The 20,824-nt window shown below is 48.5% G+C and overlaps 2 protein-coding genes across 15 annotated transcripts in view; one reads left to right on the top strand and one right to left on the bottom strand.

Annotated features, from left to right (window-relative positions):
- The window catches only part of ELAVL2 (ELAV like RNA binding protein 2), a 321,877-nt gene that overhangs the window by 124,832 nt on the left and 176,221 nt on the right, over positions 1 to 20,824 (top strand). The window lies entirely within an intron of this gene.
- On the bottom strand, positions 12,314 to 15,238 carry LOC120944955 (E3 SUMO-protein ligase ZBED1-like). The gene is made up of 2 exons (XM_040358733.1): positions 13,383 to 15,238; positions 12,314 to 13,222 (listed from the first exon to the last, which is right to left on the bottom strand). The coding sequence occupies exons 1-2, from the start codon at positions 14,859 to 14,861 to the stop codon at positions 12,827 to 12,829; spliced, it is 1,875 nt and encodes a 624-aa protein (XP_040214667.1). The 5' UTR covers positions 14,862 to 15,238; the 3' UTR covers positions 12,314 to 12,826.

Raw genomic sequence — 20,824 nt, 5'->3', positions numbered from 1 at the left:
CTTTTCCTCGCATCTTTCCCAGGTTCCTGGTAGAACGGCTCCCATTCAACCCCGGCTGCTGATGATGCTGCCCCACCCTTGCCCTCAAGCTTTTTCCACTTGCCAAATGCGAGCAGGCAAGTGGAAATTTTGAGGGCTGCCTTATTGTGTTCCTGCAATAACCACTTGCCCACTGGGCATGTATACCCCCTTCTTAATTAAAACATTTTCAATGCTGTCACAATTTGAATGACAATTAGTCATGCAACACTATACCTATGGGAAACGTTTGATTCTCTTTTCGTCCATGGACGGACACAGCTTCCTTAAATCTTGACAAAGTGGGTTATGTTCCGTCTATTAGGAAAGAACTAGGCAGACATGTTAGATATTTAAATAAATGTAACTTTAACAGAGTTGAAAAGCCCCACCCAGGGGGCAGTCCCTCTGGACATAACCCCTCCCCCTGCAGCCAGCAACTCAGTTTTTTTCTGCCTAGTAGAGGAGTAGGACCTGGCTCCCTTTGGGCCCAGGGTCCTGAAAACATTTTTATTTTATTTTTGAGAAATCTATCAACTGTAGTCCCCCCCAGTCTGGCCAGCGAGCCTGAGTAGAGCTATATGCTCTGGGGTTAAAATATGATCGGGCTGCTTGCTGTCTCAGTCACAGTGGACCGGGCCGACAGCTACTCTGTACTACTCGGTTGAAGGTCTGTCAGGAACGCACCAGCAGGTCCTTGCAGGGACGGGTAAGTACGGTTCCTTCTGCCTCAGCAGCTGGGCATTCCTGGGGGGTCGATTAGGGGGTCTCCTATCCTCCCTTTCCTCTCCCTCTGTCCACCCCCTTTTTTTTCCTCCTCCCCTTGCAGGGTCTGCTGCGTCGGCTGGGGTATACCGTATCCCTGCTTGGGGCTGTGGGGGGTGGGTGTGCCTTTGGGAAGTTTCCATTCGGCATCTCTATGGCTTTCTCGTCCACCTCAGGTGCTTAGGCGCCATTTTCTTGGGGCCTGTGATTATCATTAAAATTTCCATTGGCGGCCACTGGACAGCGGCGCTGAGCAGCCTCTTACTTGGGTGGTGAGTTCCCTGGGTAACCCCCCTGGTCAAAGCAGCAGGGTGGACATTTTTCTGTGCCACTGCCTTGACTTAGTCCCTATAGGCTGTCAGTGTGTGTGCATGGAGTCAGTAGCTGGAGCTTTTTCCCCAGACATTTCAGTGGCAGCAATTGGTGCCCCACACATGCGGTGTCTATGGACACTTTGTCAGCCGTCCTGATGTCATTTGTTGCCAGGGTGGATGTGTGGGCGTATGGGGGGGAAAAAGCACCCCCTCCCCAGCCATCTCCTAGGGAATGCTCCGACTCTGGCTGTGGCACAGGACCCCGGTTCTGAGGTCTCAGAGGATGCGGTCCAAGACCATCCAGACAGTGAGGAGAGGACTCCTTGTTCCGGGTCAGCGCAGGACAGAGCACTTGTGGTAACATTTGTCACCGCAGTGAGGGACACTCTTAAGCTGGAGGCTACAGCTGGGACATCCACTGAGGTGTTAGTTCTTTTTGGGTCTCACAAACCGACCCGCTCTGTTACGGTTTTTCCTTATGCATCTTACTTCATAGATAAGGAATGGGAACGGCCGCAGTGGTCCTTTGTGGCCTCTCAGCGCATGGCGGTCCATTTCCCATTTGAAGAGAGCCGTTTAAAAAAAAATGGGATTCTCTCCTGGTCGTTGACCCCCGGTTTATAGTTGAACAAGCTAATCACTATCCTGGCAGAGGGGACCCCTGCTTTTAAGGACCTTACTGATAGGTGGTCTGAAGCGGTGAGCCGTTCCATGTTCAACATGCTGGGGTCAACATTGCCGCCAATAATGGCTTTGACTATGGGGTCTCAGACCCTCACTGAATGGGCTAAAATGTTACACCAGGCAGTGGAGGAGCATCAGCTCCCCCCAAAATGCGTGACACTGGCTGACCAGTTGGTTCAGGGCCTTGTGTATTCTATGATGCCACTCTGGATGCGGCCCCTTTAATCTCCAGGGCCTCTGTTTCTGCGGTTTTATTACGCCGCCTGATTTGGCATAAATGCTGGTCCACGGACCCAGCAAAAAAAAAAAAAAAGCTCTGGCAGTTTGCCTTTCAAAGGTGGGAGGCTCTTTGGTGCCTCGCTGGATGACATTATTAAGAATGTCAAAAATCTCAAAAATATTCCGATTGCACACCTTCCGGCAAAATGGCCAAGTAGTAAAAGGGTGCTGAAACGATCACCGGCTGGGAACCGGAAAGCAAATCATATATATATATACTCGCCAGCACACCAGGAATCATAACGTCCAAAGATTTAATGCATATCTATTATGTCAAAAAGAGCTCTTTTTGACATAATAGATATGCATTAAATCTTTGGACGTTATGATTCCTGGTGTGCTGGCGAGTATATATATATTATTAAGAATGTGACTCAGGGTGCAAGAGCACACTTCTCCCTCAGTCCACTAACAGTAGGGAGCCACGCTGTAAGCCGGGGGCCCTCCTTTTTCCCCGCATAAAAGCGGTATTTTCGTCAGTCAGGGCCCGCTGGCAGACCCTTTTAAGCCAACGAAGGTCAGGCTGGGGGGACAGAAGTGTCCCTGGGTGCGCAAGCAAGCTCTCCCTGCTTTCTGACCTGTGGGTTTGCCACAGCACTTTTTGCTATACGGCACTGTCGATTTAAGACAATTGCGCGGTCGTGCGCCATTGCACCCAAACAAAAGTGACATCCTTTTTTACCCATGAATAGAGCTTTCTTTTGCTGTGTTTATTTTTTGCTCTATAAACAGATTGTCAGTTTTGTAAAAAAGCTATGGCCCAGATTTAGGTAGGAGATACGACGGCGTATCTCCAGATACGCCGTCGTATCTCTGAGTGTGAGGCGTCGTATCTTGGCGCCTGATTCAAAGAATCAGATACGCCAGAATTTGTCTAATACGACCAGCGTAAGTCTCCTACGCCGTTGTATCTTTTTTTTTTTTTCTTTATAAAATCTCTTTATTGGTTTTCATTTAAATTCATTACAAAACAATCTTCTAACATACATATATTATGCCCCTTCAAATACATACATATCATTCCCTACCCTATCTAAAAAAGTCTCAACGTATTATCCTTATTGACCTATAGTTGAAAGTGTTTAAGAGGCCCCATGGTCCCAAGCTCCTGTCCTAAGTTGTGCCTTTGTCCCACTGTCCTCTTTTCTTGGCCTAAAGTTTTATAAGTTCTATTCCTACCCCCGCCAATCCTGATCTCTACATTGACTTAGTATGCAAAGATGGAGAGGATTTTCCCTAGGGAGATAAGAGGGACGCATAAGAGGAGAGAAGAAAGAGAGAGAGAGCGGAAAAAAAAGGGGACAAGCCGTCGTATCTTAAAGGGGTGGTTCACCCTAAAAACTACTTTCTCTTATTCCACTGCCCCCCCACATTACAATACGATTAAGGCTCTTATTATTTTTTTCATGCTGTACATACCTTAGTACAGCAGATTCACCCGTGCATCCGGGTTGCGAGTCCCGCGGGAGTGGGCGTTCCTCACATGCTGGTGATTGACGTTTTGCCCAAAAACGAGCTCCCCCCGTCGCGTAAGCCGCGTCACGGTTGGCGAAAGGAGCCGAACGGCGAGTCGGCGCTATACTGCGCATCACCGTTCGGCTCCTTTCGCCAATCGTGACGCGGCTTACGCGACTGGGGGGAGCTAGTTTTTGGGCAAAACGTCAATCACCAGCATGTGAGGAACGCCCACTCCCGCGGGACTCGCAACCCGGATGCACGGGTGAATCTGCTGTACTAAGGTATGTACAGCATGAAAAAAATAAGAGCCTTAATCGGATTGTAATGTGGGGGGGCAGTGGAATAAGAAAAAGTCGTTTTTAGGGTGAACCACCCCTTTAACTGCATATTTACGCTGGCCGCTAGGGGCGTGTACGTTGATTTACTCCTAGAATATGTAAATCGGCTAGATACGCCTATTTACGAACGTACGCCCGGCCGTCGCAGTACAGATACACCGTTTACGTTGGGCTTTTTCCGGCGTAAACTTACCCCTGCTATATGAGGCGCAGCCAATGTTAAAGCGGGAGTTCACCCATTAAACTTTTTTTTTCAAACAATCCCCTTAGATTAATGCTCGTTTTGTCTAGGGGAATCGGCTAGTTAGAAAATATGAGCTGTACTTACCGTTTTCGAGATGCATCTTCTCTGTCGCTTCCGGGTATGGGTCTTCGGGAGCGGGCGTTCCTTCTTGATTGAGAGGCTTCCAACAGTCGCATCCATCGCGTCACTAGTAGCCGAAAGAAGCCAAACGTCGGTGCGGCTCTATACTGCGCCTGCGCACCGACGTTCGGCTTCTTTCGGAAAATCGTGACGCGATGGATGCGACCGTCGGAAGCCTCTCGGAAGACTGTCAATCAAAATAGGAACGCCCAGTCCCGCAGCCCATACCCGGAAGCGACGGAGAGGATGCATCTCGTAAACCGTAAGTACAGCTCATATTTTAAAACAACTAGCCGATTCCCCTAGACAAAACAAGCATCAATCTAAAGGGGAAAAGTATATTGTACGGGTGAACCTCCGCTTTAAGTATGGACTTCAGGCCAGCGTAAAATTTTCCGTCTATTACATCTTTTGCGAATAGGGCTGTGCGTCATTTACGTTCACGTCGAAAGCATTGGCTTTTTGCGGGTTAATTTGGAGCATGCGCACTGGGATACTTTCACGGACGGCGCATGCGCCGTTCGTAAAAAGCGTAATTTACGTGGGGTCACAATAAATTAAAGTGGAGGTTCACCCAAAAACTCAATTTTTGACATTAGATTGAGGCTCATTTTGGGAAGCAGAATCGGGTGTTTTTTTTTAAATCGAAGCAGTACTTACCGTTTTAGAGAGAGATGTTCTCCGCCGCTTCCGGGTATGGGCTGCGGGACTGGGGCGTTCCTATTTGATTGACAGGCTTCCGACGGTCGCATACAGCGCGTCACGATTTTCCGAAAGTAGCCGAACGTCGGTGCGCAGGCGCCATATAGAGCCGCACCGACGTTCGGCTACTCGTGACGCGATGTATGCGACCGGCGGAAGCCTGTTAATCAAATAGGAACGCCTAGTCCCAAAGACCATAACCGGAAGCGGCGGAGAAGATCTATTTCTAAAACGGTAAGTACTGCTTCGATTTAAAAAAAAAACCACCCGATTCTGCTTCCCAAAATGAGCCTCAATCTAATGTTAAATTTTTTTTCCGGGTGAACTCCCGCTTTAACATAAAACACGCCCACATGTTCTACATTTGAATTAGGCGGGCTTACGCCGGCCTATTTACGCTACGCCGCCACAACTTTGCTTTGTGAATACTGCACTTGCCTGTCAAAGTTGCGGAGGCGTAGCATAAATAGGATACGTTACGCCCGCTCACAAATACACGCTCCCTACGTGAATTTGGGCCTATATCTTTTACTTTTTGCTATAGTAAATATCCCCAAAAATATATAAAAAACTAATTTTTTCCTCAGTTTAGGCCAGTATGTTTTTTTGGTAAAAAAAAAAATTGCAATAAGCTTATATTGATTGGTTTGCGCAAAAGTTATAGCGTGTACAAAATAAAGGATGGATTTATGGCATTTTTTTTTATTAGTATTGGCGTCGATCTGTGTTTTTTTTTTTTTTTTTTTATATCAGACTGCGACATGGCGGACAGATCAGATCCTTTTGACACTATTTTGGGACCATTGTCATTTTATACAGTGATCAGTGCTATAAAAATGCACTGATTACTGTGTAAATGACACTGGCAGGGAATGGGTTAAGCACTAGGGGCGATCAAGGGGTTAGGTGTGTCCTAGAGAGTGATTCTAACTGGGAGGGTGGACAACCACTGACATGACGGCGATCAGTAGCTCGCTGTCATGTCACTAGGCAGAACAGGGAAATGCAGAGGCGCATCTAGTGAAAATGGTGCCTATGGCAAGCACTGAAACTATAATACTGTCAGTATATACAGTTATACGGGCCTCGACAAAATCCGGGCTCCAGGTCACAATTGCGACAAATTGTGACCTGGCACCTGGGGAAGCTTAGGGCTGCAGAAGGCCGCAAAGCCGCAGCCTCAATTACCGGCCGGCGCGATCGCGGCACGCCCGCCAGTAATTCAGGCCGCGGCTTTGCGGCCTTCACAGAAGGAAGCTAAGGCCTGCAGAAGGAATCTGGGAGTGGCTATCTTGTGGTGGCCATTGGCATTGCAGGTTACATTACAAGTAGCAAAAAACAGCAATTCTAATGTGTTTTTTCACTGCCATCTCCTTCCCTCTAATTAGAACCCCCAAATATATATTTTTTATTCTAACACCCTAGAGAATAAAATGGCGGTCGTTGCAATACTTTCTGTCACACCATATTTGTGCAGCGGTCTTACAAGCGCACTTTTTTGGGGGAAAAAAACTTTTTTCAATTAAAAAAGACAACAGTAAAGTTAGCCCAATTTTTTCACGCTTCAAAATTGTGTCCGCTCGTGGAATGGCGACAAACTTTTACCCTTTAAAATCTCCATAGGCGATATTTAAAAAATTCTACAGGTTGCATGTTTTGAGTTAGAGGAGATTTATTGCTCTCGCTCTACCAATCGCGGCGATACCTCACATGTGTGGTTTGAATACAGTTTACATATGCGGGCGCTACTCACGTATGCGTTCGCTTCTGCGCGCAAGCTTGGTGGGCCCCGGTGCGTTTTTTTTGGCTCCTAACTTTTTTAGCTGGCTCCTAGATTCCAAGCAAATTTGTCAAACCCTGCAGTTATATAGAGAGAACAGTAGGATAGTTGTTGGGCCTTGCCTCTCTTGGTTTGAATCTGGGCCAGGAAGCCATCTGCATGTTCTCTTGGTGTGGGCACACTCCAAAGCCATGTTGGTAGGTGATGGTCCCCTGTCTGTATGAAGTGGCAATGTACATGGGTGCTCACATTCTGCATGCCACCCAAACCCACCCCCCCCCCCCGCCTGAAAAATAATCCAAAATGAGCGCTGGCCCAAGGACTGAATACAAGTATACATAAATACGTGTAGGGTCATTGTAGTATATGATTAGTAATGTACACTGCCAGTCTTTACACAGGGTACAATTCACCTACTTGCATGGGTTTGGAGTGGAAGAGGAACCCCACTGGGAGAACATGAAAACTCCATGTAGCTAGTGTCCTGGGCAGGAGTGGAGCCCAGTGTGTGTGTGTATATACATACATATATATATATATATATATATATATATATATATGTGTGTGTGTGTGTAGACATTGGTGGGGTACCTGCTTCTCCATGCTCTCCTTGCCCCGCTGCTCACTATGGGTGGGTGGATCCTCTCGCAGTTGGCACCCTCCAGCATGTAGATTCCGGAGGGTCGGGTGCGCTCTCTCGAAGCAGAAGAGGACATTCTGGAAGAGGGCGAACCACTTGTCGTGTCACCTGTTGGTCTTGGCCGCCTTCTTGCTTAATTGCCCCCTTCTTGTGGGCAAGGAGAGCCAGGTACAGAGCGTGACCCTTGTTATAGCCCACACTCTTCTGCATGATACCTGAGGAATGGTACGATCAGCGCCATCTGTCCCCACTGCACAAGTGGCCCCTGGCTGCAGGTGTGTGGCCACTGAGTCTCCTGCTACTGCGCTGTCACACAGTCTTCTGCGCAACAGTGGTGTCTCTAGCTTTCATATTTAGGGGGGGGACACGAACAAAAGTAGGGGGGCCCCCAACTATAAAAATATTATATATATATATATATATATATATATATATATATATATATATATATATATATATATACACACACACAATGCCTTGAAAATGTATTCATACCCCTTGAAATTTTCCTTAGGGTTATCTACCTTCCTTTCAGGAGATGACTAGGCGGAAAAAACAGCACTTGAAGTGTTAAAACGCGTCTCTCAGTATAGCACCTCCCAGGGGGCGGGTCCCCTGGGTACATCCCTCTCTGCATCATGCAGCCCCAGTTTTTTTCTGCCTAGCGTGAGGAGAAGACATGGCTCCTCTGGGCCCATGTGCTCTGGAGTTTTTCTGCGATTTTTTTTCGCTTTTTTTTTTATTTTTCCCTGCATTTTTGGATCCTGGGATCTTCAATCAACTGCCGACTGGGTGACAGGCTGGATCCTCGATCCTTGTAGTCCCCCCGTGTTAGTCCCCCCATGTTCGGCCATCGAGCGTGTGAGGGCCTTTAGCTACGCGCTGGGCCGTCCACGACATGCCTTGTTGCTCCAGGGGTGGCCGGTGAGCTATACGCTCCAAAGCACACATATGACCGGTCTCTATGGCCGAGTCACAGTGTGCCGGGCCGACAGCCATGCCGTAAGCGAATGTTGGGTCTGTCTGGAATGCCTCCAGCCAGTGGCTTTTTCTGCCATTTTTTTTCGCTTTTTTTTTTATTTTTCCCTGCATTTTTGGATCCTGGGATCTTCAATCAACTGCCGACTGGGTGACAGGCTGGATCCTCGATCCTTGTAGTCCCCCCATGTTAGTCCCCCCATGTTCGGCCATCGAGCGTGTGAGGGCCTTTAGCTACGCGCTGGGCCGTCCACGACATGCCTTGTTGCTCCAGGGGTGGCCGGTGAGCTATACGCTCCAAAGCACACATATGACCGGTCTCTATGGCCGAGTCACAGTGTGCCGGGCCGACAGCCATGCCGTAAGCGAATGTTGGGTCTGTCTGGAATGCCTCCAGCCAGTGGCTTTTTCTGCCATTTTTTTTCGCTTTTTTTTTTATTTTTCCCTGCATTTTTGGATCCTGGGATCTTCAATCAACTGCCGACTGGGTGACAGGCTGGATCCTCGATCCTTGTAGTCCCCCCATGTTAGTCCCCCCATGTTCGGCCATCGAGCGTGTGAGGGCCTTTAGCTACGCGCTGGGCCGTCCACGACATGCCTTGTTGCTCCAGGGGTGGCCGGTGAGCTATACGCTCCAAAGCACACATATGACCGGTCTCTATGGCCGAGTCACAGTGTGCCGGGCCGACAGCCATGCCGTAAGCGAATGTTGGGTCTGTCTGGAATGCCTCCAGCCAGTGGTCGCAGGATGGGTAAGTAGTTCCCCCTTGCTTTGGCATGGTGGTTCGGCTGGTGCAATCCCGGGGAGGTCGATCGAGGGTCTGCCCTGCTTTCCTCTCCCTCCTTCCCTGCATTCTGGGTGGCGGCCGTGAGGTGGGGGATCTGCCTGGGGGGGCTCCGTCCTACCTGGGGCTGCGGCTGCTGTGGGATGCTTTTTTGTGGTGCTGTGTGTGCGGGGGGGGGGGGGGGGGACCTGCAGAGTCTGGCACTTTTTGCCGTGTTCTTGCTGCTTTGTCACTGTGCGTTTTAAAAACTTGTTTGGCCGCCATTTTGCCGGTGACGGGCACTCTTATTGACGATCGGCGGCCATTTTCTTGTAGCCTGCATGCTGTTTTTTTGCATGTCGGCGGCCATCTTGGAAGGTTGTTCGGCCTCTAGTGACCAGAATAACGGCGCGAAAGCTCCCAGCACACTTCCTGAGGAACGGCACAGCACGGCAGCGTTTTCTAGCTCCTCTGCAGCACTACAGCCTGGTCGGGTGGTGAGTCCTCTGGGGGGTCCCCTGCTCTCTGTTGCAGCCGGGAGGGTGGCCTGTGGGTCTTGCCTTGCAGTACAAGGGTGGCATTTACGGTGGGTCAGCATGGCGTCCGAACCGGAGGCTTCTACCCCAAGCATGCCAGAGTTAACCCTTAGTGCCCCTGTTCCTGCGGCCTCAGTGGATGCTATGACGGCAGTCCTTGATGCGTTTGTTGCCAGGATTGAAGAGGCGAGTGGCCAGAAGGGGGGTAAAAAGCGCCCCCTCACTACGCCTTCATTTGGGGATGTCTCGGAATCAGGCCCTGCTACTGCGTCTGGCCCTGGTTCCGTTATGTCAGAAGATGCAGGCCTAGCCCACACGGACAGTGAGGATGACTCTGCTTCAGGGTCAGCGCATGAGGCATTTTTTGGAGCTCTTATCACTGCGGTGCGGGATACTCAAAAACTTGAGGATTCGGCGGAGACATCAGAGATGCCGGTACCTTTTTGGGTTCCGCAAACCGCCCTGCAAAAGTGTTTCCTTGTGTTTATCTGGACAAATTGTTGTACAAGGAATGGGATCAGCCGCAGAAAGTTTTTGCTGTTCCAAAATACTTTGCGGTCCGTTACCCACTTATTTAGGAAATCCTCCTCAAACGGTTATCTCCTCTGTCAGTGGACCCCCCTGTGTCCAGACTGAACAAGGCTACCACGTTGCCTGTGGAAGGTGCTCCCGCTTTTAAGGACCCCGTAGATAGGAGAGCTGAGGCTGTGGCCCGCTCCATCACAGTGGTGGGGTCGGCGGTGAGACCGGTCTTGGCCGGGGCTCTAGTGTCGTGGACACTTACTGAACGGGCAAAGTCCTTGCTGCAGGAGCTGGAGGCGCAGAATGCTCCTGAGCTCTGTGTGGAACTGGCCGACAGTCTTATAAAAAGGCCTTGGTGGATTTACCTTTTAATGGTGAACGGCTTTTTGGGGCGTCTCTGGATGTCATCATAAAATACCACAGGAGGTAAGAGCACTCTGCTCCCGCAATCTGGAAAGGGTAAGGAGCCTCGCTGTAAGCAAAGGCCCTCCTTTACTACCCCCAAACGTTTTTTTTTCGCCACCCAGGTGCGGCAGGAAAACGTTTCCAGGGTGCTAAGGCGCCCGCTGAAGTTCAAAAGGCACACCTGGTCCCGCAAGCCCAACAAGCCTGTGGACAAGCCTGCTTCTGCATGAAGGTCTGCCGCCGCCCGTATCTCGGGTGGGGGGCCGGCTTGGCAAATTCGCGGCTCGGTGGAGGTCTCTTCTTTCCGACCGATGGGTTTGTGAAGTAGTTTCCTCGGGGTACAAGATAGTTTCTCTCCTGTCCACCAAACAGATTTTTTCCTTCCAACCTCCAGCTTCCTCGTAACGCCAGGTGGCCCTGTCAGGGGCTGTTCAGGACATGCTGGTCAGGGGAGTGATTGTACCGGTTCCCTCAGCGGAACGGTTCCAGGGGTTTTACTCCAATCTGTTTGTAGTCCCCAAGAAGGAAGGGGTCCGTCCAATCCTGGACCTCAAGGCCCTCAATTGTTTTGTCAAAGTGCAAAAGTTCAGGATGGAGTCGATTCGCTTGGTAGTGGCGGCGCTCCATCAGGGGGATTTTCTGGCGTCCTTGGATATCAAGGACGCATACCTGCATATCCCCATATGCACAAAACACCAGAGGTTTCTGCGTTTTGCAGTCGGAGAGGACCACTTTTTCAATTTGTGGCCCTCCCGTTCGGCCTGGTCTCGGCACCACTGGTTTTCACCAAGCTGCTCGCCCGATTCTGGCCCTGCTGAGGCAGCGCGGGATCGCTATCGTGGGATACCTGGACGACCTTCTTCTGAGGGCTTCCTCAAGCTCAGAGTTAGAAGAGGACATGTCTATCACCTGTCAGGCCCTCCGAGAGTTTGGTTGGCTATTGAATGTCCAGAAGTCGGTTCTGGTACCGTCTCAGCGGTTGGAATACCTGGGGTTGGTTCTGGATTCCTCAGAGGCGAGGGTTTTTCTCCCAACGGAGAAATTACAAACGCTGCAATCTGCGGTGCAGCGGTTGGCGACCCAGGAGTGGTCGTCGCTTCGCTTTTGCATGCAAGTTCTGGGTCTGATGGTGGCCTCCTTCGAGGCAGTTCCATATGCTCAATTCCACACTCGAGTGTTACAGAAAGAGATTCTGCCACGTTGGGACAAGCTCCCCTCGTCTCTGGATATTCAGATTCGGGTGAGTCACCTGGTCAGATCCTCCCTAGTGTGGTGGCTGACATCCCCGGTACTTCGGACGCAAAAATCGTTTCTGCCGTGCCATTGGACAGTGGTCACAACGGATGCCAGCCTCTCCGGCTGGGGGGGGTGTCTGGGGTGTCCAGTGAGCCCAGGGGCGCTGGACTCGGGAGGAGTCCCGCCTGCCGATCAATGTGCTGGAGCTCCGGGCGATCCGGCTGTGCCTCTCCAAGTGGTCTCGGGATCTGCAGGACCAACCGGTCAGCATCCAGTCCGACAACACCACGGCTGTGGCGTACGTCAATCATCAGGGGGGGCAAACAGAGCTCGGCCGCAGCGACGGAAGTCGCGCACATTCTCCGGTGGGCCGAAAGATACGTTCTGGCTCTGTTGGCCATGTACATTCCGGGTAGGGGTGCAACGGATCAAAAAACTCGCGGATCGGATCGATCCTCGGATCGGGAGTCACGGATCGGATCATTTTCGGATCAGTAAAAAAAAAAAAAAAAACACAAGACAAACAAAAGTTTTGTCTTTTTGTTTATCAAACACTCTTAAATTACTTTGGAATGATATAAAATCAAGTTACAGTGCACAAGGCATAATATCTTATTTTTAACATAATGAAAAACAACTTCAAGTGCAACATAAAGGCATGTCTTCTTCCTTGAGACATGGGCAAAGAGCCAAAAACAACTTAAAGTGCAACATAAAGGCATATCTTCTTCCTTGAGACATGGGCCGATGGGCAAAGAGCCAAAAACAACTTAAAGTGCAACATAAAGGCATGTCTTCTTCCTTGAGACATGGGCCGATGGGCAAAGAGCCAAAAGCAACTTAAAGTGCAACATAAAGGCATATCTTCTTCCTTGAGACATGGGCAAAGAGCCAAAAACAACTTAAAGTGCAACATAAAGGCATATCTTCTTCCTTGAGACATGGGCCGATGGGCAAAGAGCCAAAAACAACTTAAACATGGATAATGAAAGCCTAATATGTCCACATCAAAGAAGAATAAAAGAAAGAAAGCATTCCTGAGCTTATAATTTCAAATTCTTTTTCAAAAAGACAAGGATGTCTACATTCTCTGGGGAGAGTGTGGACCTCTGTGCAGTCACTATGTCCCCTGCTGTTGAGAACACTCTCTCAGAAGGAACTGAAGAGCCTGGCACAGCGAGATAGCATCTTGCCATCTTGGCAACATGAGGGTATTTACACTCATTGCTTTTCCACCATGTCATCGGATCACCATCGACTGTAATGCCGCTTGCTGCCAGCAGATAGGATTCCACCTCCTCTTTGATGATGTCAGCAGAAGTCTTGTTGTCTTTGCTGGCAAAGGTCTCTCCAAAAAGCTCTGCCATCGCCGACTTCTTTTGTGGAGGAGATGAGGAGTCCAAGTTTGCTCCTGTTGGCTCTGCAGCTTGAGCTTGACCCTGCAGAAAAAAAATTGTTGATTAATTAAACCTATTTATTTTCATGTTTCATAGACATGAAAAATGTGGCAATATTATTGCCACATTTTTCATGTCTATGAAACATGAAAATAATAACATTTAATAAAAGCCATTATTACAAAAAATATTCTTTATTTACCTCATCACAGTCTTTAGTGCCCAGACTGCTCACAATCTCGGTGGTGAGGTCACTGTATGTCCTCTGGCGTAGGGCAGGGTCCATGTGAGACAGGGACTTGAACCTTGGATCCAGGGCAGTAGATCTGTGAAGGTAGTCCTGTAGAGTAGGGGGTGAAGTGTATCTGGGCTGCAGGTCCTCTCTAATGGCAGTCTTGACATCTTGTGTGATGGTGCTGTCTTCCACACCTGGAGCCATGGATTGTAGAATCCTTGTTTTTAGGGGCATGATCATCGATACAGATGGTGAACTTTCAGTGCTCAGAAGAGATGTTACCATCTTGAGGGGTTGAAGCACCTGGAGGACCTCCTCTGCCACTCTCACATCATCATCAGACAGGGTAATGATGTCCTTGACAATTTTCTTTAGGGTCTTGTCAGTCAGTGCAGAGTATATAGCTGCCTGCTGCTCCAGATAACGCTCCAGCATATCATAGGTGGAGTTCCACCTTGTTGGCACATCATTTATGAGCTTGTGTTTAGGCAGCTTTAGCATTTCTTGCTTTGTTTTAAGCACATGGGCAGCTGTTGTGCTTCGGTGGAAATAGGAAACCACCTTCCTGATCCTCCCAAGGAGGCGGTCCATCCTACTGACAGAGATTCCCTTCTGAGATGCCAAATTTACGACATGTGCAAAGCACCCTATCTGTGGGCCCAGTCCTGCCTCAATCACGGCATTAACTTGGTTTTTGGCATTGTCAGTTGTGACTGGGATATTAGTACTGGGCCTCTTTAGCTTCCATTCGTCCACCGCTTCTGTCAGCACCTGCGCGAGATGAGCGCTTGTGTGACTCTCGTAGAGGGGGCGTGTCTGCAGCACCGGACTTCTCATCTCCCAGTCTGCCGTGATGAAGTGAGCGGTTATTGTTATATAGCTTTCTGTTCCCCTGGACGTCCACCCGTCTGTCGTGAGCGCAACAGACGATGCTTGGGATAGTTCATCCACGACTTTTTTCTTCTCCTGTTCATAAAGTTCTGGCACAACCTTTTCGCTGAAGTGGGTGCGCGACGGGATGTTGTAACGTGGCTCAAGCACGTTAAGCATGTGCTTAAAGCCCTCGTTCTGCACAATGGAGTATGGCCTCATATCTGCACCTATAAACACGCCGATCGCTTTTGTGATTGCTTTAGCCCGGTCCGATTGTGGAATGAGGGGCTGTTTAAATGCTGCGGTGATGAGTGGTTGCTGAACAGCTTTTGTTTTCACTCCTGTGACTGTCAGTGGAACACCGGGGTGATGACGCTTCAAATGCGTGGCCATACTTGACGTGTTTCCACTATCGTATGGCTTTCTTGTGCCACAGTGCCTACACGCCGTCACGGTTTTATCTACCATCCTCTTTCCCTCATGATCATATTTCACAGGGAAGCCAAAATGATCCCATACAGGAGATTTAAACGACGCGGGGCGTTCAAGCTCCTCCTTTCCTCCGCTCGCCATGACCACACTGTGTGTGTGGACTGATTCCTTGCCAAAGTAGAGGCAGGATGTGGAGGTGCTTCGGTAGCCTGAAGGACGGGAACACTGGGCACAGTGGGCACTGCAGTCAGTCGCCCGACTCGCCAGTCAGGGAAGCTCACCTGGAAAAAAGGAAAGAAACTGCACTAAGACGTAAGACCTAGAAGCAATCTTGTGCAGCCGGCGGTGGTCCACAAAAATTACCTAAAACTCAGTGGAAGCGGCAATCCTTCTGCAAAACCCCAATACAGTGAATAAAATATAGAAAAAATAGGATTAGCGCTAAACGTAATATTACAATAGTGAACGACCGACGTAAACGCATGAATTGACAAGAACACCATAAATACAAAAAATTATAAAAAAAAAAAAAACTATGGATAATCTAAAAGTCAATTTGGATAAACGTACAAAACGCCGCAGTTGATTGAATTTGCATGAACCTGTGAAAATTCCACCATCATATAGTCCCCATTCCCCAATATAATTGCCACATTCTCCCCGCCACTAATGTAATATCCACAATCTCCCCCGCCACTACTGTAATATAGACGTCGTCTCCCAACTGTAATATCCAGACATCTCCCCCCCAGTGTAATAATATCCACAGACATCTCCCCACTGCTGTAATATCCACGTCCATTGCCCCCACCTCACTGTAACATCATCCACCATTGCCGCCGCCACCTCACTGTAACATCCACCATGGATTCACCATGGCGGTGGCGGCAATGGTGGATGATGTTACAGTGAGGTGGCGGCAATGGTGGATGATGTCAGGGGTGGATGATGTTAGTGAGGCAGTGGCGGCAATGGTGGATGATGTTACAGTGAAGTGGCGGCAATGGTGGATGATGTTACAGTGAAGTGGCGGCAATGGTGGATGATGTTACAGTGAAGTGGCGCAATGGTGGATGATGTTACAGTGAAGTGGCGGCAATGGTGGATGATGTCAGGGGTGGATGATGTTAGTGAGGCAGTGGCGGCAATGGTGGATGATGTTACAGTGAAGTGGCGGCAATGGTGGATGATGTTACAGTGAAGTGGCGGCAATGGTGGATGATGTTACAGTGAAGTGGCGCAATGGTGGATGATGTTACAGTGAAGTGGCGGCAATGGTGGATGATGTTACAGTGAAGTGGCGGCAATGGTGGATGATGTTACAGTGAGGCGGTGGCGGCAATGGTGGATGATGTTACAGTGAAGTGGCGGCAATGGTGGATGATGTTACAGTGAGGCGGTGGCGGCAATGGTGGACTGGATGATGTTACAACATCCACCATTGCCCCCACCTCACTGTAACATCATCCACCATTGCCGCCACTTCACTGTAACATCCAGTCAGACTCATCCACTAATTTTTCCCACTAATAATGATAGCCAACATTGCCCCCACACTAGTAGTAACACTGTAATAAATAATAGCCATTTTTCCCACTAGTAATAATAGCCAACATTGCCCCAGGCCAGTACACACTGAAAATAAATAGCCATTTTCCCCCACTAGTAATAAATATATAATAGCCAACATTGCCCCCAGTACACACTGAAAATAGCCATTCATTTTTCCCACTAGTAATAAATATAATAGCCAACATTGCCCCCAGTACACACTGAAAATAGCCATTCATTTTTCCCACTAGTAATAAATATAATAGCCAACATTGCCCCCAGTACACACTGAAAATAGCCATTCATTTTTCCCCCTAGTAATAAATATAATAGCCAACATTGCCCCCAGTACACACTGAAAATAGCCATTCATTTTTCCCACTAGTAATAATATAATAGCCAACATTGCCCCCAGTACACTTACTGTACTACTTGTCTCTCACTGTACACTACTCGCAGACAGTCACTGTAGTCTCTCACCGTATTGCGCGCTCTGGTAGAAAACACGTGCAGACTGCAGAGGGAGGGGTGATGACATCAGCGCGCACCGCCGTCGGGTAGACAAAGATAGCCGACGGCTCCGGAGCTAGGCCGAAGCCGCGGCCTTTCCTAAGGACGCGGCGGCGGTGCGCTCCGCGGATCGAATGCTGTGCCGATCCGTACAGGTCGGCCCGTTCGGATCGCGGATCGGACATGATCCGTTGCACCCCTAATTCCGGGCGTGCAGAACTGGCAGGCCGACTACCTAAGCCGCCAGATGCTAGACCAAGGAGAATGGTCGCTACACCTGGAATTGTTTCAGAGTCTGTGCCAAAAATGGGGCACTCCGGACGTGGATCTTCTGGCGTCCCCTCTCAATCGGAAGGTGTCACGGTTCGTGGCCAGTTCAAAGTCCCGTTGGCAGATGCGTCAGAGGTGGTGGTGGCACCATGGGGTCACGATCGCCTAATCTATGCCTTCCCTCCTCTGAAGCTTCTTCCTCGCCTGCTGCGCAGAGTGGAAGCCGAGGGAAAACCAACAATCCTTGTCGCCTCGGATTGGCCACGCCGTCCCTGGTTACGCGGACCTGGTGCATCTGGTGGCAGAGGTCCCTTGGCGTCTACCCCTGAGAGAAGATCTTCTGTCGCAGGGTCCTATTTTTCACCCTGCTTTACAGTCGATGGCTTTAACGGGTCAGATTTCGGCCTTGGCTGTTTACTTTCAGCGACCATTGGCGGCGCACTCCCTGGTGCGTACGTTTGTACAGGGGGTTTGGCATGTGGCCCCCTCCTGTGCGTCCTCCACTGCCTCCATGGGACTTGAACTTGGTCCTCTCGGTGCTTCAAAAGTCTCCGTTTGAGGACATTCGTAAGATTCCCTTGTTGTCCAAAATGGTGTTTTTTCTGGTGCCAATTACTTCGGTCAGATGGGTATCTGAACTGGCGGCCTTGTCTTGCAAGGCTCCTTTCTTGGTCATCCACAAGGACAAGGTGGTGCTGCGGCCGCAGCCGTCATTCCTTCCGAAGGTTGTTTTGGCTTTTCACATTAATGAGGACATTGTTTTGCCATCCTTATGTCCTCGGCCGAAGGAGGCCATGTTGCATTCCTTGGACGTGGTTCGGGCCCTATGGGTGTACTTGTCTGCTACCGCTCCGTTTCGGAGGTCAGATTCACTGTTCGTGTCGGTGACTGATCCTAAGAAAGGTCTGGTGGTCTCGTCGGCCACCATTTCTAGGTGGATCAGACAGGTCGTGCTCCAGGTCTATGTCCTAAAGGGGCGGGCGCCTCTCTTTCAGGTTACGGCGCATTCGACCAGGGCGATTGGTGCCTCTTGGGCTTTCCGCCATCAAGCGCCTGTTTTACAGGTGTGTAAGGCAGCGACCTGGTCATCAGGCCACACCTTCTTAAAGTTTTACAAGGTGCATGTGAGTGCATCTTCGGATGCCTCCTTTGGCCGCAAGGTTTTACAGGCGGCTGTTTAAGGTTGAAGTTCCTCCATTGAACTCTGGTTTGTTTGGGGTGAAGTTTCGTTTGCTGTGTTTCCTACCCCTCGAAAAAAAAATTGACACTGCTTGGGGACATCCCTAAGGTCAATTGCTGCTGTGTCAGTCCGTGAACGGAAGAGAAAATAGGATTTTTGTACTCACCGTAAAATCAATTTCTCTGAGTTCATGGACGGACACAGCACCCTCCCCTCCTTTTGTTTGTACTGCTTGTTACGAACTGGGGCTGCATGATGCAGAGAGAGGGATGTACCCAGGGGACCCGCCCCCTGGGAGGTGCTATACTGAGAGACGTGTTTTAACACTTGAAGTGCTGTTTTTTCTGCCTAGTCATCCCCTGAAAGGAAGGTAGTACACAAATCCTATTTTTTTAAACACCATCGCATTTGCATGTTTTTGCACGTATTTTGGCATTGGCGTTTTTGGGCATCTTTTCATGAAAAACACTGTTTATAATGTAAAAAACACAAAAAACGTGGCTTGACTCTCGTTTAGCTGCATTTTACGTTTTTACTGCTCCTGGGTGTACAGGCTGTAATTTTTTTCTATTGCCCTTAAATGCTTTTGCCTATAAACGCCTCCTAACAGTTTGTGCGCATGGACAACACAGGTGGACATAAAGGGGCTTTTAGAGGCAGTTAAAAAAAGTTAATATCCCTAACCGCAGCTGTAAAAACATCCTGTGTGCATGAGCCCTAAGAATGGAGGGACTTCTACTGATGTCCCAGACCTGTTGCTTCAATGTGGTGATTTTTGAAGGGGCAGAAAACGGTTCAAAGCATTACCACCTCACACCTTCTTTCAAATCAACCAAAAACTGACCAAGGACAGTTAGATTTGCAGTACCAAAGCAAGTATCTGTGCTATGTGTATAGTGTTACCCCAAAAATGATTATTCATTGTGTAAATATGTCAGACAGTTCTTAATAATGTATATATATTTGTTTTGTTTATTTATTCTTGCAAAATACCTGGTGATCTGACAGTTTACCTGGGATCCTTTTAAAAACTGACCACGTGGGCCACGGAAGCAGATTGTTGTCGTGGTCAGTTTGTTCCTGGGATCAGTATTTTGCAGCCTTTCCCCCTGCTCACCCCTGCTGTGTTGCAAGTGCAGCCTGTAGGGACATGGCTCTGTCTCCTAAAATGCAGTGCACATACGAAGACCATACATTCATGCACTGTTACTGTTAGCCTGTGACAGATGCCTTGAGAAGTTATCTAGGTGACCACCTGAAGAACTTGTCTCCCTAGCAGCCATTATAAATTGTCCACAAGACTATCCAAAATGTTTGTAGCCTTTGGTGGGTGATCAGTATCAACAATTCTGTTCTCCAGCCTTCTGTAAACCTTCAGTCTTGTCCTGGACACATCCCAAGCAAGTCTTTCACCCAAAAATTATAGTTTTTTTCTTTATCTAAGAGCACAATCTGGAGTATCGAAATCCACATTGAGGTTCTCCGTGGGAGTTTTATGCTAAATGATAAGCCTTTGAGGCAGTATCAATCGCACAATTCCAATTAAAAACTTTCCAATAAAACATCTATTCAACCTAAAAAAGATTTACCCATGCTCGTGTCCAGACATTAGGAATTCCCTATCTTGGTAGATCACAACCCTAGCCTTAACAGAAGGAATGTCATTCCTTCACTCTCACTTAAAAGTAACACAATCCAATGGTATGTGGCCTCACTCCTTATTGTTTCCTACGTCACTGTCCACCTCAGCCGCTGCTTTGGGTTTGGATCCGTTATCCACTCCGAGGGGTCACCCTACCGGGCTGCATGGGGAACAAAAGGGTAGGTTTCTCTTTCTATCTACCCCATAGGGATATCTTTGTCTAACCACACTATGTGTGGTGGCTTAGTTTTGGGGGGTTTGTATGGGGGAGGGTTACCTTGTGCACCAGATTTTATGGGACCATGGTTTCCGATGCCTCGCCACATGTTCTAGCCAAACTATTTGTTTTGAATTATTGTTTAAAGTAATTGTACTGTATTCTATGGAAATTGATGAAATTGTTAAACTATTTTTGTTCTATCTCTTTAGAGCCTTTCACTGAGATGGTCTAGTCTTAAATCCCCTGACGAAGCCAATGATTGGCAAAACTAGTTGGGTAGACTTGATCTGTGTGAGCTGTATCTCTATGTATTGCTCCCATGCCTTGTTCCATTGTTATCTTAATTCGATTTTATCTTTTTTTAATTTAATATTTTCTTATTTTTATAAATAAATCTTACAGTGAGGAAAATAAGTATTTGAACACCCTGCTATTTTGCAAGTTCTCCCACTTGGAAATCATGGAGGGGTCTGAAATTGTCATCGTAGGTGCATGTCCACTGTGAGAGACATAATCAAAAAAAAAAATCCAGAAATCACAATTTATGATTTTTTAACTATTTATTTGTATGATACAGCTGCAAATAAGTATTTGAACACCTGTCTATCAGCTAGAATTCTGACCCTCAAAGACCTGTTAGGCCCTTTTCACACTACAAAATAAATCCGTTTTAATAATCCGTTTTAAAATCCGTCAGATAATGTTAAAAAACGGAAGTTATACGTCCTTTA

Source organism: Rana temporaria, chromosome 1 (genome assembly GCF_905171775.1).
Source record: "Rana temporaria chromosome 1, aRanTem1.1, whole genome shotgun sequence".
NCBI classification, from domain to species: domain Eukaryota; kingdom Metazoa; phylum Chordata; class Amphibia; order Anura; family Ranidae; genus Rana; species Rana temporaria.
Note: the sequence above shows the minus strand (reverse complement) of the source record. Positions and strands in the feature narration are given on the sequence as shown.